The sequence below is a fragment of the Centropristis striata genome, chromosome 3 (genome assembly GCF_030273125.1).
Source record: "Centropristis striata isolate RG_2023a ecotype Rhode Island chromosome 3, C.striata_1.0, whole genome shotgun sequence".
Lineage (NCBI taxonomy): Eukaryota > Metazoa > Chordata > Actinopteri > Perciformes > Serranidae > Centropristis > Centropristis striata.
In genome coordinates, this window is record NC_081519.1 from 43078854 (window position 1) to 43105061 (window position 26208).

General features: G+C 41.5%; 1 protein-coding gene across 1 annotated transcript in view; it reads right to left on the minus strand.

Annotated features, from left to right (window-relative positions):
• Positions 1-26208, minus strand: part of chd6 (chromodomain helicase DNA binding protein 6) — a 162897-nt gene that overhangs the window by 10541 nt on the left and 126148 nt on the right. Inside the window, exons 30-42 of the mRNA XM_059330328.1 lie at positions 21353-21431; positions 20428-20485; positions 18425-18797; positions 16863-17071; positions 14873-14970; positions 12795-13637; positions 11356-11610; positions 10420-10744; positions 7923-9341; positions 6851-7002; positions 6171-6434; positions 2814-3410; positions 2382-2624 (exon numbers count right to left, since the gene is read on the minus strand). Coding sequence (XP_059186311.1) covers positions 2382-2624; positions 2814-3410; positions 6171-6434; positions 6851-7002; positions 7923-9341; positions 10420-10744; positions 11356-11610; positions 12795-13637; positions 14873-14970; positions 16863-17071; positions 18425-18797; positions 20428-20485; positions 21353-21431 — 4915 coding nt within the window. The remainder of the gene's footprint in view (positions 1-2381; positions 2625-2813; positions 3411-6170; positions 6435-6850; positions 7003-7922; positions 9342-10419; positions 10745-11355; positions 11611-12794; positions 13638-14872; positions 14971-16862; positions 17072-18424; positions 18798-20427; positions 20486-21352; positions 21432-26208) is intronic.

A 26208-nucleotide genomic window follows, 5' to 3' on the forward strand; every position in this document is an offset into this window, starting at 1 on the left:
ATGCATGTCCTCAAATAAAGCAGCTCAATACAGCATCGCAAAAAAGGTGCATCTAAAAACAAGATAAAACACTAAATGTTAATGTGGCTCCGTCTAGTTTTACTTGAAACGCACACTTCAATTATGGAGCGTGAGGATGTAGTTGACGCGTGTCTTAAGCCGAAAAAATAACACAGTTTCTTTCTTATGGTTTATTGAAAACCTTCCGTTTGAGCATTACAAACAATAAACTGCAGCAATCCAAAAACAATAATAATTATGAGCACGGTCAAAAACTAGTGTGCTCTCCTCGTCTCCATAATCCTAATTAAAACAAAGTAAGCAATTATGACGTTACAATCATCTCAGCCAATAATAAGAGTGCAATTCCTACGAACCAATAGGCATTCCTACAACCTCAATAAAGAACTATAAACTTATGAAATACAAATCTGAATTATTTATCAGCTTCTCTACAATGTACAAAATGGCTCTAACACTAAATCTGAGGGAAATGATCTTGCTGCAGTCTAGAAATAAGCATGTTAAACGCTTAAAATAAGAAATTAATAATAATTTAATAATATTGAGTTCAAAAATCCTGAAATGAGAGAAATTCCAAATAATAAAATGAGAGAAAGTTAAGATATAAATAGGAAAATGTTCTTGCATGAGGCCCAGTGTATGCATTGGTAATATATACACTCACCAGCTGCTTTAATGAGCATCTGAATGTGGAAGAAAAGTGAGTTAACTGAAAAGGTCAAGAAAAAACCAGATCAAACAGTAAATCTGAGGGAAATGATCTTGCTGCATGGACAGATAATTTAACTTGACAAGATTTATTAAATTAAGATTATTAAATCTAGAAATAAGCATGTTGAACGCTTAAAATAAGAAATTAACTCTTAAAACCAGATAAATTAAAGCTGCCAGCAGTGATGAACTGGCCCGAGCAGAGTGACCTGATGATTATTTGGTTCTTAACAAGATAAAAGTGTTATAAGTGTTAGTGTTAAAATAATTTATCTTGTTTTAAGAATTAATTTCTTATTTTAAGTGTTCAACATGCTTATTTCTAGATTTAATGATCTTAATTTAAGAAATCTTGTCAAGGGACAATTATGTGTCTGTTGTTGTCTTTTTTGTCATTTTGTGTCTTTTTTTCTAGTCATTTTGTCTTTTTTTGTCTTTTTGTGTCTTTTTTTGGTAATTTTGTGTCTTTTTACATCTTCTTTTGGTCACAAAATGAACAAAAAAGACAAAAAAATGTACAAAAGAGACAAATTAAAGCTGCCAGCAGTGCTGAACTGGCCCGAGCAGAGTGACCTGATGATTATTTGGTTCTTACCAAGATAAAAAAAACCTTTAGATTTAGAAGTGTTAGATCATCTATCTTGTTTTAAGAGTTAATTTCTTATTTTAAGTGTTCAACATGCTTATTTCTAGATTTAATAATCTTAATTTAATAAATCTTGTCAAGGTAAATTATCTGTCCATGCAGCAAGATCATTTCCCTCAGATTTACTGTTTTTATCTGGTTTTTAGACTAAACACCTTTTTGCAGTGTAGCAATTCAAAATGTGTAATATTCTGATTTGTTTAGTGAGTTTGGAACCTAATTTAATTCACTAGAAATAAACTGTAAATAAAGATGAAATGACTCCTCCCACCAGCAGGGGGCACTAATGTTCCCGAGGAACAAGGTCCTAGGAGGAGGGACATGATGATTATATTAATGTTACAGTTGAGCTATTCAAGCCACAACTGCTCAAAATAACTATATTTGGGCTCATTATTTCAAGACATCATTGTTTTGAATTGATAATCTGACTTGTTTTGAGCATGTATTTGCTTAATTCTAGTTGTTGAAGCCCTTTGAGGCAAATCTGTGATTTGTGATTTTGGGCTATATAAATAAAATTGATTTGATTATTTATTTCTTATTTTTTGTCAGTTTTGGTAGTTTGCAGTGCTCAGACTCATGTGAGCGAAGGTGGGGATGGTCATTTTGTGTCTTTTTGGAATAATTTTGTGTCTTTTTAAAATAATGTTGTGTCTTTTTTGGAAATTCTGTGTATTTTTTTGGTCATTCTGAGTCTTTTTTTGTAATTTTGTGTCTTTTTTTTAAGTAATTTTGTGTCTTTTGTGGAAATTCTGTATATTTTTTTGGCCATTCTGAGTCTTTTTTGTCATTTTATGTCTATTTTTGTAATTTTGTGTCTTGTTTGGTCATTTTGTGTCTTATTCAAGCCACAATTGCTCAAAAGAACTATATTTGGGCTCATTATTTCAAGACATCATTGTTTTGAATTGATAATTTGACTTGTTTCGAGCATGTATTTGCTTAATTCTCTTCTTATTTTTTGTCAGTTGCTGTAGTTTGCAGTGGTCAGACTCACGTGGAAGGTGGGGATGTCCATGCTGTAACTCGGGTTCTGTCTCAGCCACTCGATCAGACCTTTGCTGGCCGCCTCGCGGTCGATGGCCACGATCTCCGGCTGAGGAGGCGTCTGGGTGGGGGTGGGCGTGGACGAGGAGGACGGCGTGGGGGGGCCGGCGGGTCGCTCCGAAGGGGAGGGGGACGGCGAGGAGGTGGAGGAGGAGACGGAGGAGTGGCTGATCACCTCCACTCGACCCTGCAGCTGCAAAACACACACCAACACACACACACACACATGCAAAAAGTGTCTTTTTAACGCGTCGGGAGAAGGGTTTCCCTCTCGGATCTTTTTTTATTTAACTTTTTTTTCCCCCCCGAGCTGCAGCTTCTACCTCTCACAGACACATTGAGACCCTCCCCTGACTCCTCCCTCCTCCCACCTCCCTCTCACCTGGCTCTCTGGGAGGTGCAGTCCTCTGCCTTTGGTGAACTCAGAGTACAGAGCTTCAACGTTTCTCCTCCTGCCTCTCCTCCTCCTCAGTGAGTCATCTCCCCTCAGGCTCCCGTTAACTATCTGCCCCGTTACAGGATGGATGAGCCCTGCCTGCAGTATCCCGGCCATGTCGATGCCCACGGCGCCCGACAGCGGCGCGGTGATGGGCGGCGGCGGCAGCTTGTGACTGCTGACTCCTGCTGCCGCGGCGTCTCCTCCTCCACTGGTGGTGGTGCTTATCTCCCCCGCTGACTTAGTCAGATCTATGGCTGTTTCTTGCCAGCCGTTAATCAACATGGCTCCCGTGCGATGAGAGGGCGGCGCCACCACCGGGGCGGTGCTGGTGGTGGTGGCCGTGTGGCACGACGGCGCCGATTTCCCGGCTAAAACCTTGGCAGCGGCTGCAGCCGCAGCGGCTTCATAGTCGAACGACCTCCGACCTCCCGCTCGTTTGAGCTCGGGGAGAAACGGAGGAGCCACGAGTCTCTCCTGTAAGAGAGGCAAGGAGGTGAGGCGCCAAGCTCCGCGCCCACATGCGCCGCCCCGCGACATGTACTGTCAGAGTGGACAGGGTGGGTGAGGGGTAGACAAGAATGGGAGAGAGATGATGGCTTTGTTAAACACACATATGGACTGAGACACAACACAGTGGCGCTTAGCAACCAGACCTGAGCCCCACACTGATCAAAACAAAGAGCCGGCCCAAGGCAGAAGAGAACTAAGGGACTGCTTAGGGCCCCGTGGCCACTAGGGGGCACCCAAGGGCTATCCAAAACAATATTTTTTATTTATTTTTTTTGCATGTTTGAGTAATGATTTAGGTTAGGTTAGGTTAGGGAGGGAAGGAGGTAGGTAGGTACCAAGGTTATAATAGTTTTGTATTTTTCATTAGTTTTAGTTTAATTTCGTTGTGTATTTTTGTTTTCAAATTCAGTTAGTTTTAGTTAGTTTTTAGAGTGAGTTTGCTAGTTTTAGTTTAGTTTTTAGTTTTTGAAAATGCTTAATTTTAGTTTAGTTTTTATTAGTTTTAGTTTTTTTGTAATGGGCTATGTGTTGGGTGCCAGATTCAAAGAGGTCATAATAAATTTTGCCTTTATTTCCTTTGGTTTATCATCTCAGCACCAATAAGGTTATTAACTCTTACAGTTCTGGGTGTTTTGTATTTTGGTTCTAGTGTAAACATCCCAGTCTCAGTAAACATATTCACCATGTGTTGCATGTTCAAATAGAATCACTGAATTATGAATGAAAAAAAGTTGACAAAAACGAAAACTAAGGACATTTTCACTATAATTTTAGTTAGTTTTAGTTAGTTTTGTAACCACAAAATACAGTTTCAGTTAGTTATCGTTTTTTTAAAAACTCGTTAACTATAATAACCTTGGTAGGTAGGGAGGGAGGTAGATAGGTATGGTAAGGTAAGGTAAGGGAAGGTAAGGTAAGGATGGGTGGGTGGGAGGTAGGGAGGGAGAGAGGGAACTATAAAATAGTTTTTTAATATAATGTTTTACCATTTGGAACGTTGTGTAAATCAACCCTAGCTCGCTCTTCTAGTTGAATGAGCTACATTTTGAGATTAAAAACCATATTATGTGACACCCTGGACATCATTCACTCATCCATTGGTATTATTTGTATTATTATTGCATTGGTATTATTTATGTTATTAACTGGGCCACCCCCATAAATGTGTAAAGACACATCAGGCTGACAAATCAATCAATATTATTGGCAGAAATAGAGGGCCCCAAAAATCAAATTCTGCTTAGGGCCCGATTGAGGCTTGGGCCGGCTCTGCACTTCTAAATGTGTTTACATTCTCCTGTTTGGAAGCTGCTGCAGGCTTTAAACAAATCTTTGCCTGGTTTGTTTACCTCTGAGAGCATGAAATATGGAGTCTAAATAAATAGCTCTCAACCCATCTGTTCCCTGCTTCTTTGGCGAGTAACATTTTGGAGACGAAGCCTTTTGGATAAATCACACTGCAGAGGCAATTAGTCAGACTGTAATTTGGATGTAAAAGAAGGAATAGAAATATTCAAATCCCTCTCATTAAAACTGATACATAATGTTTCTTTACATATGTGCTAGTAAAATAAGTCGCTTACAGTATGACGACCTGCCCAAGTCTGATATCAACATGTATAATATAACAGTACACATTACAGAGACAGGGAACTTTACAGAGAAGCAACAAAGCAATGGTGTGAACTAGAGGTGCCCAGTGAACCTGAAACCTGCTCTACATTACACTTTTATATTCTGTATTATTATTTATATTTTGTATTCTGACTAAACAGTGAAAAGCATAACACAGAGGCATAGTGAGCGGGCGGCCCGGGTTTGAATCCGATTTGGAGCCCTTTCCTCTGTTTCTCCACTGTCAATAAAGCCTTGAAAATGGCCAAAAAAATCTCTCTCTCTCTTTCTCCCTCTGTGCAAAACTAATGAGCAAATGAAAATCCTGTATGACCCGGAGCAAAAACATCCAAGAAAGCCAATTGCACATGAGCTGGTCATTAGCCAGTCTCATATTAGCCGGTCGCATTAGCCGGTTGCACATTAGCTTGTCTCAGATTAGCCGGTTGCACATTTGCCGGTCGCACATTAGTCGGTCGCATTAGCAGGTCGTATTAGCCGGTCTCAGATTAGCCTGTCGCTCATTATCCGGTCATATTAGCCGGTCGCATTAGCCAGTCGCACATTACTGGGTCGCATTAGCCGGTTGCACATTAGCCGTTCGCACATTAGCCGGTCTCATTAGCCTGTCGCCGGTCAGTAGTGACGGCACAAAGTGTCAAACTGAGGTGAACAGAAAGGCGCCATATTAACCCACAGAAACGACGCATATCTCCACCCAGTGTTGAGGAAGAAGGACACGTTCCTGTCAGTTATTCGATTTCCTCAGTTGCATGTAAACTGGGCCAAGAACAGAAGTCCTATTTACGGCAATATCGATTTTTAAGCAGAGCTCCATTAAACTGTGCATGGAAACACACTGAATGATGCGTACACTGTTTTCACGTGAAACAGTATAAGACTCAAAAAGGGGGAAACTCTTTGGGACACTGCACTGAGTCAATATGATCCTGTTCTCAGGTGTATCTTGGAAAAGAGATCTTAATCTTAATGAGACTGTCTGATTGAACAAAGACTAACTAAAAGTCTCTTAGCTAACAGGAATCTATTAGCACACTGGACACCACTCGTATGAACCATGGCATGAGGTAGTGGATACATGTGGACAGATGACAGAGGTAGAAATGTGTCACAGAGATAGTTCATACAGTCAGCAGGTCTCAGGGCTGGGCTCACCTTAGGTAGTCTGGTGAGGGGGGGCGGGATGGAGAACCCCAGGCCGGGGCTGGTCTGCTGGACCCTGGGCTGGCCCGGGACGGAGCTGGAGGCCGTGGTGGGGAGGAAGGAGGCTCGGTGGTGCTGGTGCTGGGCTAAACTGTTGGCCAGGCAGGAGTTGGCAGCCAGGGAGCCGGGAGAGTCGTACTGCTCGCTGGACGAAGGCCACTTCCCCTTCAGGATGGCGTGGCAGATGCTGTCCAGGCGGCTGATGATGACCCGGTCCTGCAGGGGGCGACACAACAGCACGGGGCGGATTAACGGCATGACGAGGATATATGTGGAGGGGTTTATATTCTTTTTAATGTTCCACAGAAACACATGCACTGCAAAAAAGGTGTGTCTAAAAACCAGATAAAAACACAAAATCTGAGGGAAATGATCTTTGCTGCATGGGCAGATAATTTACCTTAACAAGATTTCTTAAATTAAGATTATTAAATCTAGAAATAAGCATGTTGAACACTTAAAATAACAAAAAAGACACAAAATAAGAAGACAGAATGACCAAAAAACAACACAGAAGACACAAAATAACAAAAAAAGACACAAATTTCAAGACACAAAAAAGACATGAAAAGGATTCAAAAATGGATGAAATAGCCCTATAAGACTCTATAGAGTTAATGACCCCACAGTACCTTTGGCCACTCAGAGAAGGAGTAGAGAGCTTTCTCCTGCAGGAGCTGAGCGATGGTGGGCTCCCTGCTGTCGTGGAGGCTGTCGGGAATCTCACACATGGAAATCGGAGTCGCAAACCTGGGACTGCCTGCGTACCCCTCCACCACGGCCACTGTGGACAGAACCACAGCTGCATCACATCAACACTTCAGATTACATTACTGCAATTAAAACTAGAACATTTCCTCTGGGTAAATTGTGAAAGGGCCACGGGGGCTACTGCCGGTGTGTGTACACTATGATGAGATTCTTCAGAGATTTATAACAATTAATACTAGTAATGTTATGATACTATATAATATACAAGGAGCACACCTACAACAAGCATTCCTTTACAAGTATTTATTTATTCAGCAACCTATGCCCTTTAACCTGTGTGTGTGTGTGTGTGTATCTGGAAGAGTGTGCGCATTTGTGTGTGTAACGAAAATCGCATAAAGTTACCTGTGTGTGTGCGTGCTTACGCGCATGTGTTTGTGTGTGTGTGTATCTGTAACTGTAATCACATCAAAGATATCAAAGGCAATCAGAGCAGAGCAATCAACAGCATTAACTGCCACCAACTGCCAATGATCTGGAACAGTGACAGCAGCCAGAGGTAGACAGACTGGAATTTCTGGCCTCGAACAGAAAGCAACAAAAGTTGCTCTCTGGGAAGTCATATTTGTGATTAAACGAAAGATAAATTAATTAATAGTTAAATAACTACCAACTACAAAATCTTCCTCTACACCTTCAAGGCCATCCACAACCTCCCCCCTCCTGATCTGTCTATCTCCTCCACATTGCCACCTCCTCCTGCTCCCTCTGATCTTCCTCCTCCATCCTCCTTTCTTTACCTTCCGCCTGTTGAGCCTTCAGCCGCTGTTTTTTTTATTTCTTGTGTCTTGTTTTCACTCCCTATTTTGTCCTGTTTTAATTATTTAACAGTGTCCTTGAGTGTTTAGACAGGCACTTATAAATTAAATGTATTATAATTATAATCATTAGCTGCAGCCTGTGCATGTAAACGTGTGTTGAACTTGTTCTGACCTGGCGTGGCCGGCCTCTCCTCCTTCACGTGTCCTTTCCCCCCCAGACCCTCGTTGGCCTCCAGCAGCCCGTCGGCCTGCTCCAGTTTGGGCGTGAGGACGGTGCTGTCGGCCTCCAGCAGCTCCTGCTTCGCCTCCGCTTTGATCTCGGGCAGCGCTGTGAAGTGGAGGTCCTCCGGTTTGGCCTCGGGTTTGATCTCAGAGCTGTCGGGGTAGCTGGAGAACTCCAGAGCCTCCGGCTTGGCTTCAGGCTTGACGGGGAACGCCGTTAACCTTAAATCCTCTTGCTCCGCCTCCGTCTTTAGCTTGGCTCCGTCTGGATAAACGGGGAAACTGAGAGCCACCGGTTTGGCTTCGGGTTTGATTTCGGCGTAAGCTGCAAACTGGAGGAGTTCAGGTTTCCGATCCAAGCGTTCAGGCTTCATGGGGAGGCTCAGATCTTCAGGTTTGTTCTCCAGAGATTCTGGTTTGACAGGATAGTCTAACTGCTCCGCTTTGGTCACCAGAATTTCTGACTTCACGCCGTAGGAGAGGAACTTCCCGTGTTTGAACTCGGAGCTGTCGGGGTACACATCCACATCCACGCCCGCCTCCGCTTTGGTCTCCTCCACCTTGACCGGCAGCTCCAGGTGTTTCTTCTCAAAACTTCTGTCTGACAGAACAGAGAACTTCAGATCAGACGGCTTCGTGTCGACGCTGTTTGCAGGCGGAGTCGAGGCGCTTTTGATCTCATTCTGCTGCAGCAGATTGTCTTTGTTGTCCTGATCGAAGGCGAAGGCCAGGACTCGATTCTTACAGTTCAGATCTTCATCTGCACCTCCATAGTGCTCCTCATCCATGGAAGCTTCTGATTTGACTTCAGCTCCACTCTGCATGCTGGTTTGATCAGACTTTGATGCTCCTGCAGCAGCAGCAGCGGGGCGGGAGGAGCTCTGAGCGTACTCGGAGTAGATGCTCTGCAGAACCATCTCGTTCGGTTTGACGTCCAGTTGTTTCACGGCTGTTTCGTCACACTGTTGCACCACAGGAACCTCCATGAGGGACACGTGATCCATCTGCCCTTCTGAGATCTCGTCCACTTGATCTGCCAGATCCGGGCCGTCCTCTCCGGTTTCGTTCTCCATCAACGTTTCAGCGTCCAGAGAGTTTTCCATGGGCTCTTCCTCCACCGTCTGGTACAGAATCAAGCCGTCCACTTCCTCTCCGGGCTCTTCGATGGACTCGGGACACGCCTCCTCCGGTCCCAGCTTCCCCAGATACGGGTGCACGTCTGGCGGTAACTCCTCTTTATGCTCCGCGGGGTCGAAGCTCTCCTGGAGGTGTTGCTCGTCCTGGTCTCCGAGGTCCGGCTCCGGAACAATCCCGTCCATCTGAGGGACCTCCATGGCTGGATCCAAGACTCCCAGACTTTGGTCTGCACCTGGGAGAGGAAAGCAGCAAGGTGTTAATGAAATACTGCAATGAGAATTCACTCATGTAGAAACAAACTCGGCAAGAATAAATTAAAGGCAAAGGCACTTTGAAATTCTGATGTAATCAGCTTTTATTATGGAAAAATGAAAAGTCTATGTTCGTTTCAGGATCAGGGGAGTGGTAGTGGCTTTCAGTTCTTCCTGAAGATTTTATTTATATTTTTAGATATTTATAGAACTCAACTCAACAAAATAGGTTTGAAGATGAGTTTTAAAAATGGTGCAATATGTAAGATATGGCCAGAATTTTAGTTTAAAACACTCTAAAAATGAAGATCCAGTGTTTCTGTGTGTTCAAGGTCTAACCTCCAATGAGATGTTCAAATGGGCTTCAAATGCTCATAATTAAATTTGAGCATTGTACAACATTTTATGCATGCATCATTTTGTACATTTGTCACTTTTTTCAAATACAACCATCACACCCACCATTTTCATTCCCTCTTTTATTATTTTATGCTGCTGCAAGTCTTTTCCACTTAAAGCAAATGAGCTCATGCTGCTTCACACTGAACTGTGTGTGTGTGTGTGTGTGTGTGTGTGTGAGACTCCAATCATGTCAGACCATTATCATCAGTAGCTGCAGATAATATGTGCATATCTGTCTTGTGATTGTTTTTCTCCAAAATAGAAATGATTTCAGTGCAGAATCACTTACAAACACACACACACACACACACACACACACACACACACACACACACACACACACACACTGTTAAATGTATTATCTGTCCATGCAGCAAGATCATTTCCCTCAGGTTTAGTGTTTTTATCTGGTTTTTAAACACACCTTTTTGCAGTGTAGGGATGATTCTGACATTGATTATTATTAATCAAGGAGATTGATAACAGGTGAAATAGTTCCACACCACTGCAGGTTTCAGGTCATAAAGAACATTAACACTAGTAATTTGGATTGTTAACATATTTAGAATTGTTTAATTTGTGTGCATAGATCATTAAATAACACTTTAACAGTTATTTTTGGGATTCACTGTAAACACTCCCAGTATTTTAACTCACCTTGTTCTGCTCTCTCCAGACTTTTATTCCTCTGTTTCCCAGAGTTCAGCTGCATGCTGCCTCTGGACAGGTCCTCCACTTCTTCTTCTTCTTCTTCTTCTTCCTCCTTGTCATCAAACTCAAACCCAGCGCCTCCTTCCTGACCGTCTCCTTCCTCCACAGGATTGGCCAGGCTCTCGGTGACATCACCGTGGCCCAGCCTATCCTGAGGCTCGTGAGCGGTGATGTCAGACAGAGAGAGGGGAGGAGGGGGGACGTAGGGGGGCGGGGGGCTCGCTGATAGGTCGGTTTGATCTGCACTGGGCTCCTCACTCACTCCGATGTCCTGAACACAGACAACAACAGAGTTAAAGGATTAAAAACTAACTAAATCAACAGCTGGGCTTTATTCTCTTTGGTAAAAATCAAAAACATCCTCTGTTGCATCATTATAGAGAGCAGAAGGTGGTAGAAACACACATAATTCAGATTAGTTTATTATATTTCTGTTGTAGTATTCTTGGCCCTGACAAGGATTAGTCACAGTTTAAATGGGTGCTTTAAGCCCAATAATACATTTATTTATTTAATATCTTTACTGAGACAATACTGTCCTACAAAATCTAATTGCAGTAACTAAATTTTTGGTCAAAATTGAGTTATGACTAAAAATGAACTCCTTTATGTCTGTTTTATCTTGTGACAAATTTTTAGATTTCAATTTTGCTTTATTTCAGAGAAATAATGATATAAAAACGACACAAAATGACAAAAAAAAGACACAAAATGACAGAAAAGACACAAAATGACTAAAAAAAGACACAAAATGACCAAAAAACCCCACTAAATTACTTAAAAAAGACACTAAATCACTAGAAAAGACACAAAATTATTTTAAAGAGACACAAAATGATCAAAAAAAGCCACCCAAATGGTTTTGAGAGTGTAAAGACGGACCTTAAAGAGCATGTAGCTGGAGGAGAGCGGCTCCACAGGGTCTCCTGCTGACGGGTGGGAGGGGGAGGAGGAGGGAGGGAGGCCCAAACACTCCTCCAGAGTCCCTCCTTCCTCTCCTCCTCTGTCTCCTCCCTGCGCCTCCTCGTCCTCCTCCTCCAGGAAGCCAGCCTCCAGAGTGGAAGGACCCAGGATGGGGTCAGACTCGTTGAACATGTGGTGAGCCGGACTGGAGTGGTCGGTGCCGTCCCACGGAGCCTGAAGGGAGGAGGGAGGAGGAGGAGGAGGAGGAGGAGGAGGAGGAGGAGGAGGAGGAGGAGGAGGAGGAGGAGAGAGGAGGAGGTTTCATTATGTTTTACACACTGAAGGGTCATAAACAAGACAACTACAACCACAAGGACAGTGGTGAACGATATCATAAGCTGTGTTTCCTTTAGGGGGAAGAGTTTCCACTGGGAAAGTCTCAGGCCACGCCCTCTCAAATATCTGCTCACTCTGCGTGTCTCCATTACAAAAAGGCCCCAGAGGGATTTAGAGACTCTGGAGGTGACGTTTGGTTTTAGATTGTCGCAACGGATTAAAACTGTGGCCGCCGTTGCTAACTGTGCACAACGTCAGCAGCTGATCATAAACAAAGCAGCATGGCTAATTATGCACATCGTCTCCACTGATCATAAAAATAGTGATGGTGAATTAACCGGCATCACTAACTGTGCACAGAGTGTCTGGTGCTTGTTGTAAACAAACAGAGATCGCTAAGTGAACACCTCCTGCAGCAGCAGCACATACACACTGTACTGCTACAGAGCTAACTGTTAGCCTGTTAGCACATACACACTGTACTGCTACAGAGCTAACTGTTAGCCTGTTAGCAAATTGCAGACTGGACGCTAAGGAGTTAACATCCCCTCCGGCTCTGCAGCTGGGAGAGACTGCTGCAGGAGGACTGTGCCGCTTCTTAACGAGCCACGGGGGCCGGGGGCTCGTTAAGAAGAGTCAGAACGAGTCTCCAAAAGTCTCCAATAACACCAGAAAAAGTTGCTGGATTTGTCTCCAGTCACTTTTTTGAAAAATAGTCGCTGAGGGGGTCTGAAAAGTCGCTAAATATAGCAATAAAGTAGCTAACTTGGCAACACTGCTTCACCGGCTTTTACAAATGGCACGTGTTGTTGTGGCGTCCAGTACTACGTCACATCCTGCTTAGTGTTCTATCCAATCAGCAACCAGGCTTTTTACAGGGGAGAAAAACGGCCCTGCTCTTCTACAGGGACTAAAAAAGTCCAGACAAAAGACCCTCAGGACGGCTCATATTCAGATTAGGGGCGTTTCAGCGAGTGAGACCGCCTCATTCTGGGTATTGGGCTGTAGAAGAAACAGCCCTATAGTTGTTGTTGTGGACGTCCTTTAAACAAACAAGGAGGATCCAGAGTGGAAGTGTTTACCTGTAACTGGTCCAGCTCCACTGACGGCGCCATCAGCCCGGTTTCCTCCGAGGACCCCTGCTCTCCAACCAGAACATCGCTCCGTAGTTTAGAGTCCAGGTCGGTCCCTCCGACGCCGTACGAGTTCAGCATGCTCTGACCTCCTGCAGCCGAGTTAAAAGGGAAGCCGTTGAGGGCGTCTTTGGAGGCCTTCCCCCCGTGCAGAGCGTCTGCAGACAGGGCGTCGTGCTGCAGAGACCCCAGCTCCAGGGTCTCATCCAGGGGGGGACAGTCCAGGAAATCCCCCCGAGAACCAGCTACTATCCCCAGACTGGGTGAGGAAGAGTTATGGGCATCCAGCGGCAGAGGGTGGAGGTGAGGGTGGGAGGAAGAGGAGGAGGAGGAAGGAGAAGGTGCAGACGTAGGCACAGTGTGATGGTGGTGGTGGTGGTGGTGGTGGTGGGAGGACTGGTGGGGATACTCGGGGGGCTGAGGGGAGTGGCGCCCCAGCCCCGAGTCATACAGGCAGCAGTGAGGATGAGGCAGCTGAGGGTGAGACGAAGAGGACGATGAAGACGAAGAGATGCCGGCGTGAGTCACCAGGCCCGGGTGGTGGGCATGGTGGGGGTGGAGGTGGGTCTGGGGGTGGAGGTGGGAGGGGTGGCCCCTGACGTAGTTCCTGTGGGCCTCCAGGAAGCTCAGCTGGGGGTCGTTCAGGATGTAGAAGTCGGTGCGGCTCAAGCCGTGGCGCGCCGCCCCGATCAGGAGGTCCCGGTCGTGTTTACCGGACTCCCACCAGACGGGGAGGTAGAGGGAGGGGCGGCACAGCTGGAGGCGGGCCGAGAGGAGCGGGTGACGGAGAACCTGAGAGGAGAAGAAGAAGGCAGGAAGGTGTCAATATATAAAACAGCAAATATGTAAAGAATTCATGTGAAGAAGAGTAAGAACAATAATTGTTTGATTGTGTTTTTAAGTATATTTGTTGTGATATTCGTGTATTCTAAGTCTCATATGCAACTAACTTTTCTAACCTTTGATTTGCTCACACACTGATTTACACACAATATACTCTAAATACACATATAAACCAAATCATTAATTACAGGTCAAATCCTTTGTACTAAAAGTCTTCGCTGATTGTTTATCTAAGCCCAGTTACATTACTCACAGTCCAGTTGGAACTCTGCACCAACTTTCATTGTGTTACTGTAGTGACTATCATTTAACTAAGTATTGATAATATGCTCAGTAACTTACAAATTAAAGTGTTTTCATGTGTGCTGACATGCAGAAATGTAGAGAAAATTTAGAAATGTTCTATTACAAAAAAAAATAGCTAAAATAATATGGGGCAGTGGTGAAATCATGAAATCAGTGTTCACCAGTTTAACAAAAGCCGATTGCTTATCTCAGCCCAGTTACATTACTCACAGTCCAGTTGGAACTCTGCACCAACTTTCATTGTGTTATTGTAGTGACTATCATTCAACTAAGTTATGATAATATGCTCAGTAACTTACAAATTAAAGTGTTTTCACGTGATGAACATGCAAAAATTTAGAGAAAATTTAGAAATGTTCTATTTAAAAAAAAATAGCTAAAATAATATGCGGCTGTGGGGAAATCAGTGTTCACCGTTTTAACAAAAGCTTTCAATGTGAACTGAAAGTTTTGGTCTTTTTTTGGTCTTTTGCCTGCAGTTTTTCCAACACACAGCAAATATCTCAGTGTGGATAAAAAGAGAAAAGTTTCCAGATAGTTATGTAAGAAAATGATCCGATGTTTCTCCCTGACGGCCACAATAATTGTAAGTTAAACACAAAAAATAGAAAATACAAATAAAATGCGCTGGAGAACTTTACATCAAACACTCAGTCGTTTTATTTCTGACACGAAGAGAAGAAGAAAAGAAGGAGCTATTTTAAACTTCAAAAGCTGCAGATAAAAAGTGGAGAGATGAATGAAACTCATTTGTGCCTCCATCAATACGCTGATATGAACTCGTATAAAGATCTCGTGTTGAAGTTGAACTTTGAAGTCAATTTGCAACAGTGAGAACTAGTATTAAGGATGAAGCATTGTTTCTACAAAGAGCTCACCTGCTCTCTGATCTTCCGGAGCAGCTCGATGCGATACAAAGTCCTCGCTGCTCGCTCTTCAGTCAGAGGCTCCACCAGCACAGCAGGGTCCACCAGGCCTGAGGAGGAGGAGGAGGAGAGGGAGGAGGAGAGGGAGGAGCAGAGAGAAAATAAATAAGTTCAAGTGTGTTTGTACGTGCAGGAGTCAACAAATAAATATTCTCATGTTTCAAATCCACAATTTATGGAAATAAATCCAGTTAAAATTAATTTGAGGGTCACATTTATGATGAGAAATATTCCACATGTAGTAATATATCCTTAAACTCATCAACAGTTTTATTAGCAATTCAAAATTTGTGTTTTATTCTGATTTGTTAAGTGAGTTTGGATCCTAATTTAATGTTCTAGAAATAAACTGTAAATAAAGATGAAATGACTCCTCCCTCCAGCAGGGGGCACTAATGTTCCCAAGGAACAAGGTCCTCAGGAGGGACATGATGATCCACATAGAGAGATAGATTACTTTATTCATCCCCGAAGGGAAATTCGGTTGTCACAGCAGTTCGGTATTCAAGTACAATAAAATACAATAGAATAAAATAAAATAAAATACTGAGGTAGCATAAATAAAAACAACAATAGAAAAAAAACCACAGAATAGAACAAGAACAAGGACACTTAAGAAGTTAAAAAAGAACATCAGTTGGTAGGATGGTTGGCAGATGATGGTAATAATTAAACTGGTGATATGATGGCAACAATGCTATAGTGACTAGTCGGTATATAATAATAATAATAGTACAGTATATAATATATATAATATAATATGTAATAATAGATAATATAAAAATAAAATGAAAAATATAAACAAAGTAATAATAAGTAAAATAATATGATATATAATAATAATAGTAATAATAATAATAATAATAATAAATAAATAAGGCCGGTATAATAATAATAGTAGTATATTACAGTATATAGTAATAATAGTAATAATGGCAGCAACAGTATATATAATAATAATAACAGTAATAATATTAATAGCATAGCAAAGTGTCGTGCGTAGATTTAGTGCATAGATTTTAGTGCATTTCAGTAATGTTGGTTACTGAAATGTACAGGTTACTAAAATCTATCATAATAATAATAATAATAATAATAAAATCTATCAATAAATCATTCCCTCACTTTCACTTTTCCTTCCTTAGTCTTTGTCCGTCCTGCTCATGAAGCAGGGAGAGACAGGAGGAGAGAGGACAGAAGATGTCCTTTTCCCTCTGAATCATCACGAGAGGAGACATCTTTTTCTGCAGCTGTTATTCTCAGCTGGATCAGCTGTCAGTCGGCTTCAACAGCTGCTGTCTCCAAACACGAGCACCGTACTAATAATAATAATAATAATAATAATAACAATAATAATAATAATAATAATAAAGGGTCGCCTCTCTGATGCCTCAAAACTGTTTAACATAAATAACAGTCTGCATTCTGTATTTATTCTGATTGTGAATTAATCGTTTTATAATCTAGAATGTGATTTTGGGGGTTTATAAGCAAAGGAAAATATTTATTAGGGGAAATTGAAATGATGCAGCCTCATGTGACTGAATGGAAAATGATGATAAATGATGTAAAAAAAAAACACTTTAACTTATTCCATAATAAAAGTTAATGTGGCAAATATGAATAATGAAAAGAGAAATCATTATTATAAATAAAGAAAAATGGTAACACTTTATAACAACTTCCTTACTACTAATAATCAATAATTCTGAGGTTATTGAGGGAAATCTCTTGTATAATAAGACCATACAGAATAAGGCATTAATAACTATTGAATAATGACTAATTAGGAGCTAATATGTTACTTATTTGCAGGCTAATAAGCAACTAATTCATGTTGAATACATTGTACATTAATTTAAAGTGTTACCAGAAATGTTTGTGACCATTTGTTTTCAGATTTTTACACATATCCTGGCTGTAATATTTAATATTAATGTACCTTCTTCCTTCCTGGGCGGCAGCTTGCAGGCCGTCCTGCACATGTTGACGAAGGAGTTGAAGTATTTCTCGAGGCTCTCGTCCGTCTTCCTCTCCAGCCGGGCCAGAGCTCTGAACTGGGACCAGTCGAAGGACTTCCTGTCGGGGTCGTAGACCACGCCGAAGGACGACACGGTGCGGTAGAAGTCTGCTTGTTCTCTACGGGTCCACCTGGAACATGGAGACACAGACAGAATGATTCACAGATCAGATTCAGTTTAAAGATGCTGCAGGTTTTCTAACGTCTACATTTACTCAACTCCTGCTACAGAATGTAGAATTAATATTTGTAGCCTCCAGGCTTTATTCTAATCCAGTTGTTTTCTTTTTTTATCAAAGTTCTGCAAGTGAACGGCATTTTAGAAGAGGGAATATAAAGTAGTTTATGTATTTTTTATGTTAGTGTAAATTCTGTCCTTCAGAGTATATTCTAACAAAAACAGATCTGGTCCCTATTGACTACAGAACATCATTTTCAGATTTTAAAGAAACGTTACGCAACTATATTACCTTAAAATATCAGTTTCAAAACCATTTTGATCCTTTACTGACGTGCAAAAGGCAGAACAGAGTCTCTGCACCCTGAATGCCTGAACACCACAAAACATGTCACTGGCACTGAAACTGGATCCAGATCTATATAAATGTTGCTTTAAAGTGTGAAATGTGGGGCTTTGAAACTTGCAAAAAAATTACAAAACTCTAACTAAAACAGCGTCTGAATGCCTCAATGCACTATTTTGAAACTGGCACGGCTTTCTGCACAGCTAGATTTTTTATCAACAACTCCGTGAACAGTATTAACCCACTTAAGGCGGGAAAGCATGATCTCATTTCTACCATTAAAACCTGTTGGGACGCTGTTGTGTTATTCTACCATTAAAGCTGGGAAAGCGGATACGTCGTTTTGTAGTATTTGTAGTTTTTTCCAACTATTTTCGGTCTCTTGGCCAATGAAATGCAAGAATACATGTGGGAGTGTCGCAATGCAACATGGGACTTTTCCAGAACTTTGGAATCAACACCAAAAAAAGACAGAAGAGACACAAAATGACTAAAAAAAAAAAGACACAAAATGACTAAAACAGACACAAAATGACCAAAAAAGACAAAAAGACACAAAATGAGAATACATGTGGTAGTGTCTCAATGCATCATGGGACTTTTCCAGAACTGAAATCATGGTGGAAGACGATTATAGCGGAGGGAGCTCAGATATAACAGCTATAATCTCTCAGATACTTTATGAATTTCATTTCTATCTGCTACAGAGGCTGAAAAATCGATTATTTAGTAGGAAGAGTTGACACTTCTGTTGAATTTACAGAAAAACTTCTGTAAATTGATTTTAAAAATGATTTTAAAATCGAGGTTTTACAGGCAGTTTTTACAGCCGTTTTAGGCCTAAATGGGTTAAATGTAGAAAAAGATCACAGAGATCTGATTCTCAAAGCATCTGTAATAAAGAATAACATTCCCCTGCTACACTTTTGATCTTAAAACATGACACGTCTCCATGGTTACCTCCTCTGCCACTCCAGGAACAGCGGGTCTGGTTCGGTGGCGACCACGGAGCAGCGCCGCAGCTCTTCGCCCAGTTGCCACGCCAACGGCCCCCCGGCGTGGTGCGTGTGGGCGACCCCGGCGCCCCCGATGCCCATGCTGACCAGGCCGTCGTGCAGCAGGAAGTCGTGTCTGAGCAGCGGCTCGCGGCGCAGCGTGAAGCGCTGGTAGGCGGTGACCAGGCGCCGCAGGCGGGCCGTGAGGGCGGGGCCCGTGGGCCACAGGGGCCGCGCCTGGATCACGTGCAGCGACGCCACGCCGGTCCCCGTTCCTGCCGTCGTCGTGGTAACCAACGTTCCATCCTGGGCGCACAGGTCACCTGACATCTGGGAGTCTGAGGAGGAAATAAATAAACATGTTGATGTACATTATTACATCCAGTCTGTATAATGTTAAAATATAAAAAAAAATGTTTTCCCGTATGTTTTGAAAACTAAAAGAAAGCGTTAAAAAAATAGCTGATTTTTATTAGGGCCTGAGCAGGACTGAGCAGAATGAAACGGGACAGAAAAAAGAAGACAGAGTCTCTGATGTTTGACTGAAGATAATAAAACATGTCAGAATTTGATCAGATGTAAGAAAACATTAAATATGAGACAAGAGAACACACTGAGACACTGTAGGGTGTCAGTTAGAAACAGCATGTGAGTAAAAATCACCAAAAATATGAAGAGGGAAAGTTTTAAACCAATAACGAAGCAGCTGAATAGCTTCAATTTGGCTGATTTCTGTTGTTGTAGCAGTTAAAACAATAAACAGCAAGAAAATCATCCTAAAATCACAGAGAGGAGAGGAGAGGCTGTTTACACAGAGCCGAGAGGAGAGGACAGGAGAGGCTGGAAACATGACAATACTGAGAATATGTACAATATGTGGAGAAAACAGTTTTTATTTATTTTTAGTTTTTAATTTTTCTTTTTTTGTAATTTTGTGTCTTTTTTTTAAACATTAAAAAAAAATCTTTTGGGGGGAATTTTGTGAATTATTTGGTAATTTTGTATCTTTTTTCTCCTTTTTTGGTCATGTTTTGGGTCATTTTGTGTCTTTGTTAAGTAATTTCGTTTTTTTTTCTGTCATTTGTATTTTTTTTTTGTAATTTTGTGTCTTTTTTGGTCATTTTGTGTCTTTTTTTGTCTTTTTTCTGTCATTTTGCGACCTGCGAGGTCCCTATTGTTTTTCGAATGATTATTCTTTTTTTAAATTTTTCTTGGTCCCAAGAAATCTCCACATCGGTTGGTCGGACTAACACAAAATTTGGTACAATTATTGTCAATGCCCTCCTGAGGATAACCCTTGAAGTTTGTATTGATCGGCCACTAGGTGGCGCTCTGGTGGCAGTTCAATTTAATATTTGGCACTGTGGCCACACCATAACACTTAAGGCAATGAAACTCATAGGGGTGGTATAGACTGGCCCCTGACACGCATGGACTGCGAGGGCCCGTTCATCGCTGCTGCAGCTTTAATATTATAACCGTCTCTGTTCTGTCCTCCCATTTACAGCAGGACAATTATAGGGAGCCAGGTATTTGTATCTAAGTGGTTCTTGTTCTCTTCCTCCAGAGTGACCTTTCACAATAAGACGTCGGTTAAATATACCCGCTGAGACAGAGAGCTCCATTAAAACCATCAGAACTCATTTCAGGTCAGAAAAGAAGACTTCAGCTCAAAGGTGAAATAAGTTCAGATTCAAAGCGTCGTGGGAAAAAACCTTTTGGACCGAGAAATCATATCATAAAGTCTATAGGGACGTCTGACTCATTACAGGAAAAAAAAGAAAATGACTCGTTTAAATTATATCTTAAATTACCCTTTAGACCTGAAAATGCCGAGACATTATACAGCTGTCTGCTTGGATCTGAAGGTTACTTCTCTGTGCTTTTACTGCAGACACACTTAAATATGTTTATGTATATTTATTTATTTATATATGTTTATGTATATATATGTGTGTGGTGTCTCACCTGGACCTGTGCTGTCAGGTTTGTCGGAGGTATCTGTGCTCGAGCAGGTTTCTTCTCCCTGAGAATTAAAGACAAACACATATTAGCAAAGAGAAAACAGAGAAAACTTGATTATTATTGATTATTATGAAGTCGTTGAGGGGTTGAAATATACCACAAAAAAAACACTCTAGACACTAAGAAAACGTGATTTAAGTGAAGTGAAGAAGCTTATTTTGTGTCTTTTTTCTGTCATTTTGTGTCCTTTTTTAGTAATTTTGTGTCTTTTCTGGGTCATTTTATGTCTTTTTCACAAGAAAAATATCACAAATTTGCATTTGCAAACATTTGTGAGGAAAAAAAATCAGAAATTGCATATTAAATTATAGTCGTACATCTATAAGAAGAAACTTATATCTTCTCTTGTATCGAGGTAACCACATCTTGTGGACGATCTAGTCAAAATATACTTCTGTGATCACATTTAGTGTGTAAATACTAAGATTTTATCACGCTGAGCAGTCATCTGGAAGCAGCAGGAATCTGTTGCACACTGCAAAAAATGTGTTTAGTCTAAAAACCAGATCAAACAGTAAATCTGAGGGAAATGATCTTGCTGCATGGACAGATAATTTACCTTGACAAGATTTCTTAAATTAAGATTATTAAATCTAGAAATAAGCATGTTGAACACTTAAAATAAGAAATTAACTCTTAAAACAAGATAAATTATCTAACACTTCTAAATCTAAAGGTTTTTTTTTTATCTTGATAAGAAACAAATAATTCTCAGTGCTGGTTTGGTCATTTTGTGTCTTTTTTTTAGTAATTTTGTGTCTTTTTTTAATAGTAATTTTGTGTCTTTTTTTGGTCATTTTGTGTCTTTTTTTAGTAATTTTGTGTCTTTTTTCCGTCATTTTGTGTCTTGTTTAGAGCTTCTCCTCACCTTGCTGCTCTCGTCTCGGTCCTCTCCTCCGTCAGCTTTGCTCTCCGTCTCGTCCTTCGCCTCCTCAGTTTTGCAAACACTAAAAAAGACAAAAGAAAGAGAAGAGAGAAAAAAGCTTTAATAATTTAAACAGCGTCCTGTTGAGCAGCGTCTTGTACGTCTGAAGGCAACATGTGTAACGTTAGAATGAAACGGGACAGAAAACAGAAGACAGAGTCTCTGATGTTTGACTGAAGATAATAAAACATGTCAGAATGTGATCAGATGTAAGAAAACATTAAATATGAGACACTGAGACACTGAAGAGTTTCAGTTAGAAACAGCATGGAGTAAAAATCACCCGAGGCAGCAAAAAAATATGAAGAGGGAAAGTTTTAAACCAATAACGAAGCAGCTGAATAGCTTCCATTTGGCTGATTTCTGTTGTTGTAGCAGTTAAAACAATAAACAGCAAGAAAATCATCCTAAAATCCTTAAAACACTGAAACGAACCAATAACAGTAACAGACCAGGAAACTCAGTAGACTGTAGAACAACAGTAGGAGGGTGAGTTCAGTCTTTTTGTCAATGTCAGAATACAAAAATATTAAAATCTTTATGACTGTGAATACTTTGTGTCGTTATTATTTATTATTTATTAATTATTTTTTTAATTTAATTTTGGTTATTCGTTTTCCCTAAACAAATTAGGGTTTTTTTGTGTTGTGAACTTTACACAGAGCAGAGAGGAGAGGACAGGAGAGACTGTTTACACAGAAGATTTATTTTTCTGCCTTTTTTGGGGCATTTTGTGAGGATTTTGAGTCCTTTTTTGGGTTCATTTTGAGTTTGTTTTTTCCCCCCAGCATTCCTGACACTTCTGGCCACTTGGAAAAGTGTTTATTTATAAATTCCATGTATAATATGTGGAGAAAACAGTTTTTATTTGTGTCATTTTTCATTTTTTTGTCATTTTGTGTCTTTTTTAAAAACAACTTTTTGTTAATTTTGTGTCTTTTTGGGGGGGAATTTTGTGAATTATTTGGTAATTTTATATCTTTTTTCTCCTTTTTTTGTTAATTTTGTGACTTTTTTTTCGAAATTTTGTGTCTTCATTCATTTTTCTCGGCTTTTTTTGGCATTCTGTAAGGATTTTGAGCCCTTTTTATGGGTAATTCTGACTTTATTTTTTTTCTCCCCAGCATTTGTGACACAAAGTGTTAATTTATTAATTCCTTTTTATTCCAATTCTTTATTTTAAATGTATACTTCATGTCATTATAACTGTTATTCCCCACCCTGGACAAACAACTTGCCCAAGGATGAAATAAAAAGTCACTCTACAACTGTCTTTTTTCTTGCAAGTGTGCAGAAATTCCCAAGTTTTCAAGCTTCATAAATAGTAAATATATTCTCCTCTTCCTCTGTGCTGAGGAAAAGTTGTGATGAAGGTTTGGAGCAGCAGGTTTCCTCTGTGTGCACTGATCCATCCTTGTGAGTATTTATGTATTTTTCCTTCCTGTGCTGCTGGAACCTGCTGAGTTAACATTTAGCTGCTGGAGGATCTTCCTGCCTACAGTCTCTGTCTCAGCTGGGAACAGCTTCAGGTTGAACAGGTAATAAAGTGAATGACAACTTCAATTACCTCCAGGAAGAGGATCAAAGCTCCATGTTCAAAAAGCTGCGTCTCCTCTTCATCGTCTGCTGTCAGCCGGAGCTGCAGCACCGGATAAAATACATTTCCCACGCTCCGTCTGCACTTCCCTCTTTCTCTCTCCGGCTCACTCTCTCCGTCAATTACTCCACTCTAGCTTTTGTCAGTATCGGCTCTGCTTGTGAGTAATAAGTGCAGTGAAAGTAGCAGAAAAATGACTTGAGAGGATGGAAAAAAACCCATATAGCTCTTAGAGCTGAAGGGGAAAATCAAATACTCGCTGGAAGTTTTTTCTGCCTTTTTTGGGGCATATTATGAGGATTTTGAGTCCTTTTTTGGGTAATTTTGAGTTTGTTTTTTCCCCCCAGCACTCATGGCACTTGTGGGCACTTGCACTCGCTGTTTTTTCAGTCATTTTGTGTCTTTTTTGTTAATTTTGTGTCTTTTTTGTGGCATTTTGTGTCTTTTTTTTGTGTCGTTTTTGTGTCTTTTTTTGTAATTTTTTGTCTTTTTGGGTCATTTTGTGTCTTTTTTAAGTAATTTAGTTTTTTTCTTGTCATTTTGTGTCATTTTTTCAGTCATTTTGTGTCTTTTTTGTTAATTTTGTGTCTTTTTTGTGTCATTTTGTGTATTTTTTTGTTAATTTTGTGTCTTTTTTTGTGTCTTTTTTTGTAATTTTTTGTCTTTTTGGGTCATTTTGTGTCTTTTTTAAGTAGTTTAGTTTTTTTCTTGTCATTTTGTGTCATTTTTTGGTCATTTTGTGTCTTTTTTTTGTAATTTTGTGTCTTTTTGGGTCATTTTGTGTCTTCTTTAAGTAAATTAAATTTTTTCCTGTCATTTTGTGTCTTTTTTTCGTCATTTTGTGTCTTTTTTTAGTCATTTTGTGTCTTTTTTTTGGTCATTTTGTGTCTTTTTTTGGTCATTTTGTGTCTGTTTTTAATCATTTTGTGTCTGTTTTTAGTCATTTTGTGTCTTTTTTGGTCATTTTGTGTCTCTTTTAAGTAAGTTTGTGTCTTTTTTGGGTCATTTTGTGTCATTTTAGTATTTCTTTGCCTTTTTTTAAAGGTCTCAGCAGAGCTTGGTCACTTTGTGTCTTTTTATGACAAAAAAAAAAGACTTGTGAGGATGGTAAAAAAAAACATACCTCTAAGAGCTCAGGCAAAAATCAAATACTGGCTGTAAATCCACCTGCAGCTGTCTGTCGTATCTCCTGCCCCGTTAACAGCTTCATTAAAATATTATCGACACCATTATCACCCTGATGTCCTCCTTTGTGTGTCTCTGTAATATTGTCGCTCACACTCTCCATGTAAAGCAGGTGTGTGGGTGGAGAGGTGGCACTGATGATACAAACAAACATCAGACGGCAGGAGGTGTGTTTCACACCAGAGCTGGCACCTCCTGCTGGGAACGCTACTACAGAGAGGAGGAGGAGGAGGAAGAGGAGGAGGAGGAGGAGGAGGAGGAAGAGGAAGAGGAAGAGGAAGAGGAGGAGGAAGAGGAAGAGGAAGAGGAAGAGGAGGAGGAAGAGGAAGAGGAAGAGGAAGAGGAGGAGGAGGAGGAGGAGGTGACTCCTGCTGGAGAGCCCAGAGAGATCTGTGGACATGACGGTGTTTCCTTTAGGGCAGTGGTTCCCAATAGGGGGGGCCCCAAAGATCCACGGGGGGTCGCGAGGCCCTCTTGATTTTAAGGGATGTAATAAATCTAATGTGTTAAATATAGATGAGTCAGAATTTAATTCATGAGTGGGACAAAAACAACTAAATAAGGGCTACATTAAACGTTTATTCATTTATTTAAATAGAAAAATCACTATAGAAAAGTTTAAAAATAAAGGCTATATCACGAGAATAAGGACATGTGTAACATCCCTCCTGCAGTATACACAGGTAACCTCACCTAGCGGTAACCTCGCCTAGCGGTAACCTCGCCTAGCGGTAACCTCACCTAGCTGTAACCTCACCTAGAGGTAACCTCACCTAGAGGTAACCTCACCTAGCGGTAACCTCACCTAGCGGTAACCTCACCTAGTGGTAACCTCACCTAGCTGTAACCTCGCCTAGCGGTAACCTCACCTAGAGGTAACCTCACCTAGCGGTAGCCTCACCTGGTGGTAACCTCACGTATCGGTAACCTCAGCTGGCGGTAACCTCACCTAGTGGTAACCTCACCTAGCGGTAACCTCACCTAGCGGTAACCTCACCTAGAGGTAACTTTGCCTAGCGGTAACCTCACCTAGTGGTAACCTCACCTGGTGGTAACCTCACGTATCGGTAACCTCAGCTGGCGGTAACCTCAGCTAGCGGTAACCTCACCTAGCGGTAACCTCACCTAGAGGTAACCTCACCTAGCGGTAACCTCACCTAGCGGTAACCTCACCTAGAGGTAACCTCACCTAGAGGTAACCTCACCTAGAGGTAACCTCACCTAGTGGTAACCTCACCTAGCGGTAACCTGATCTAGAGGTAACCTCACCTAGCGGTAACCTGATCTAGAGGTAACCTCACCTAGCGGTAACCTCACCTAGAGGTAACCTCAGGTAGCGGTAACCTCACCTAGAGGTAACCTCACCTAGAGGTAACCTCAGCTAGCGGTAACCTCACCTAGCGGTAACCTCAGCTAGCGGCAACCTCACTCAGCGGTAACCTCACCTAGAGGTAACCTCGCCTAGCGGTAACCTCACCTGGCGGTAGCCTCACCTAGTGGTAACCTCACCTGGTGGTAACCTCACCTGGCAGTAACCTCACCTAGAGGTAACCTCAGCTAGCGGTAACCTCACCTAGCGGTAACCTCACCTAGAGGTAACCTCACCTAGCGGTAACCTCACCTAGCAGTAACCTCACCTAGCGGTAACCTCACCTAGAGGTAACCTCACCTAGAGGTAACCTCACCTAGCGGTAACCTGATCTAGCGGTAACCTCACCTAGCGGTAACCTCAGCTAGCAGTAACCTCACCTAGAGGTAACCTCACCTAGTGGTAACCTCACCTACCGGTAACCTCAGCTAGCGGTAACCTCACCTAGAGGTAAACTCACCTAGAGGTAACCTCACCTAGAGGTAACCTCAACTAGCGGTAACCTCAGCTAGCGATAACCTCACCTAGCGATAACCTCACCTAGAGGTAACCTCACCTAGAGGTAACCTCAACTAGCGCTAACCTCACCTAGCGCTAACCTCACCTGGCGGTAACCTCACCTGGCGGTAACCTCACCTAGCGGTAACC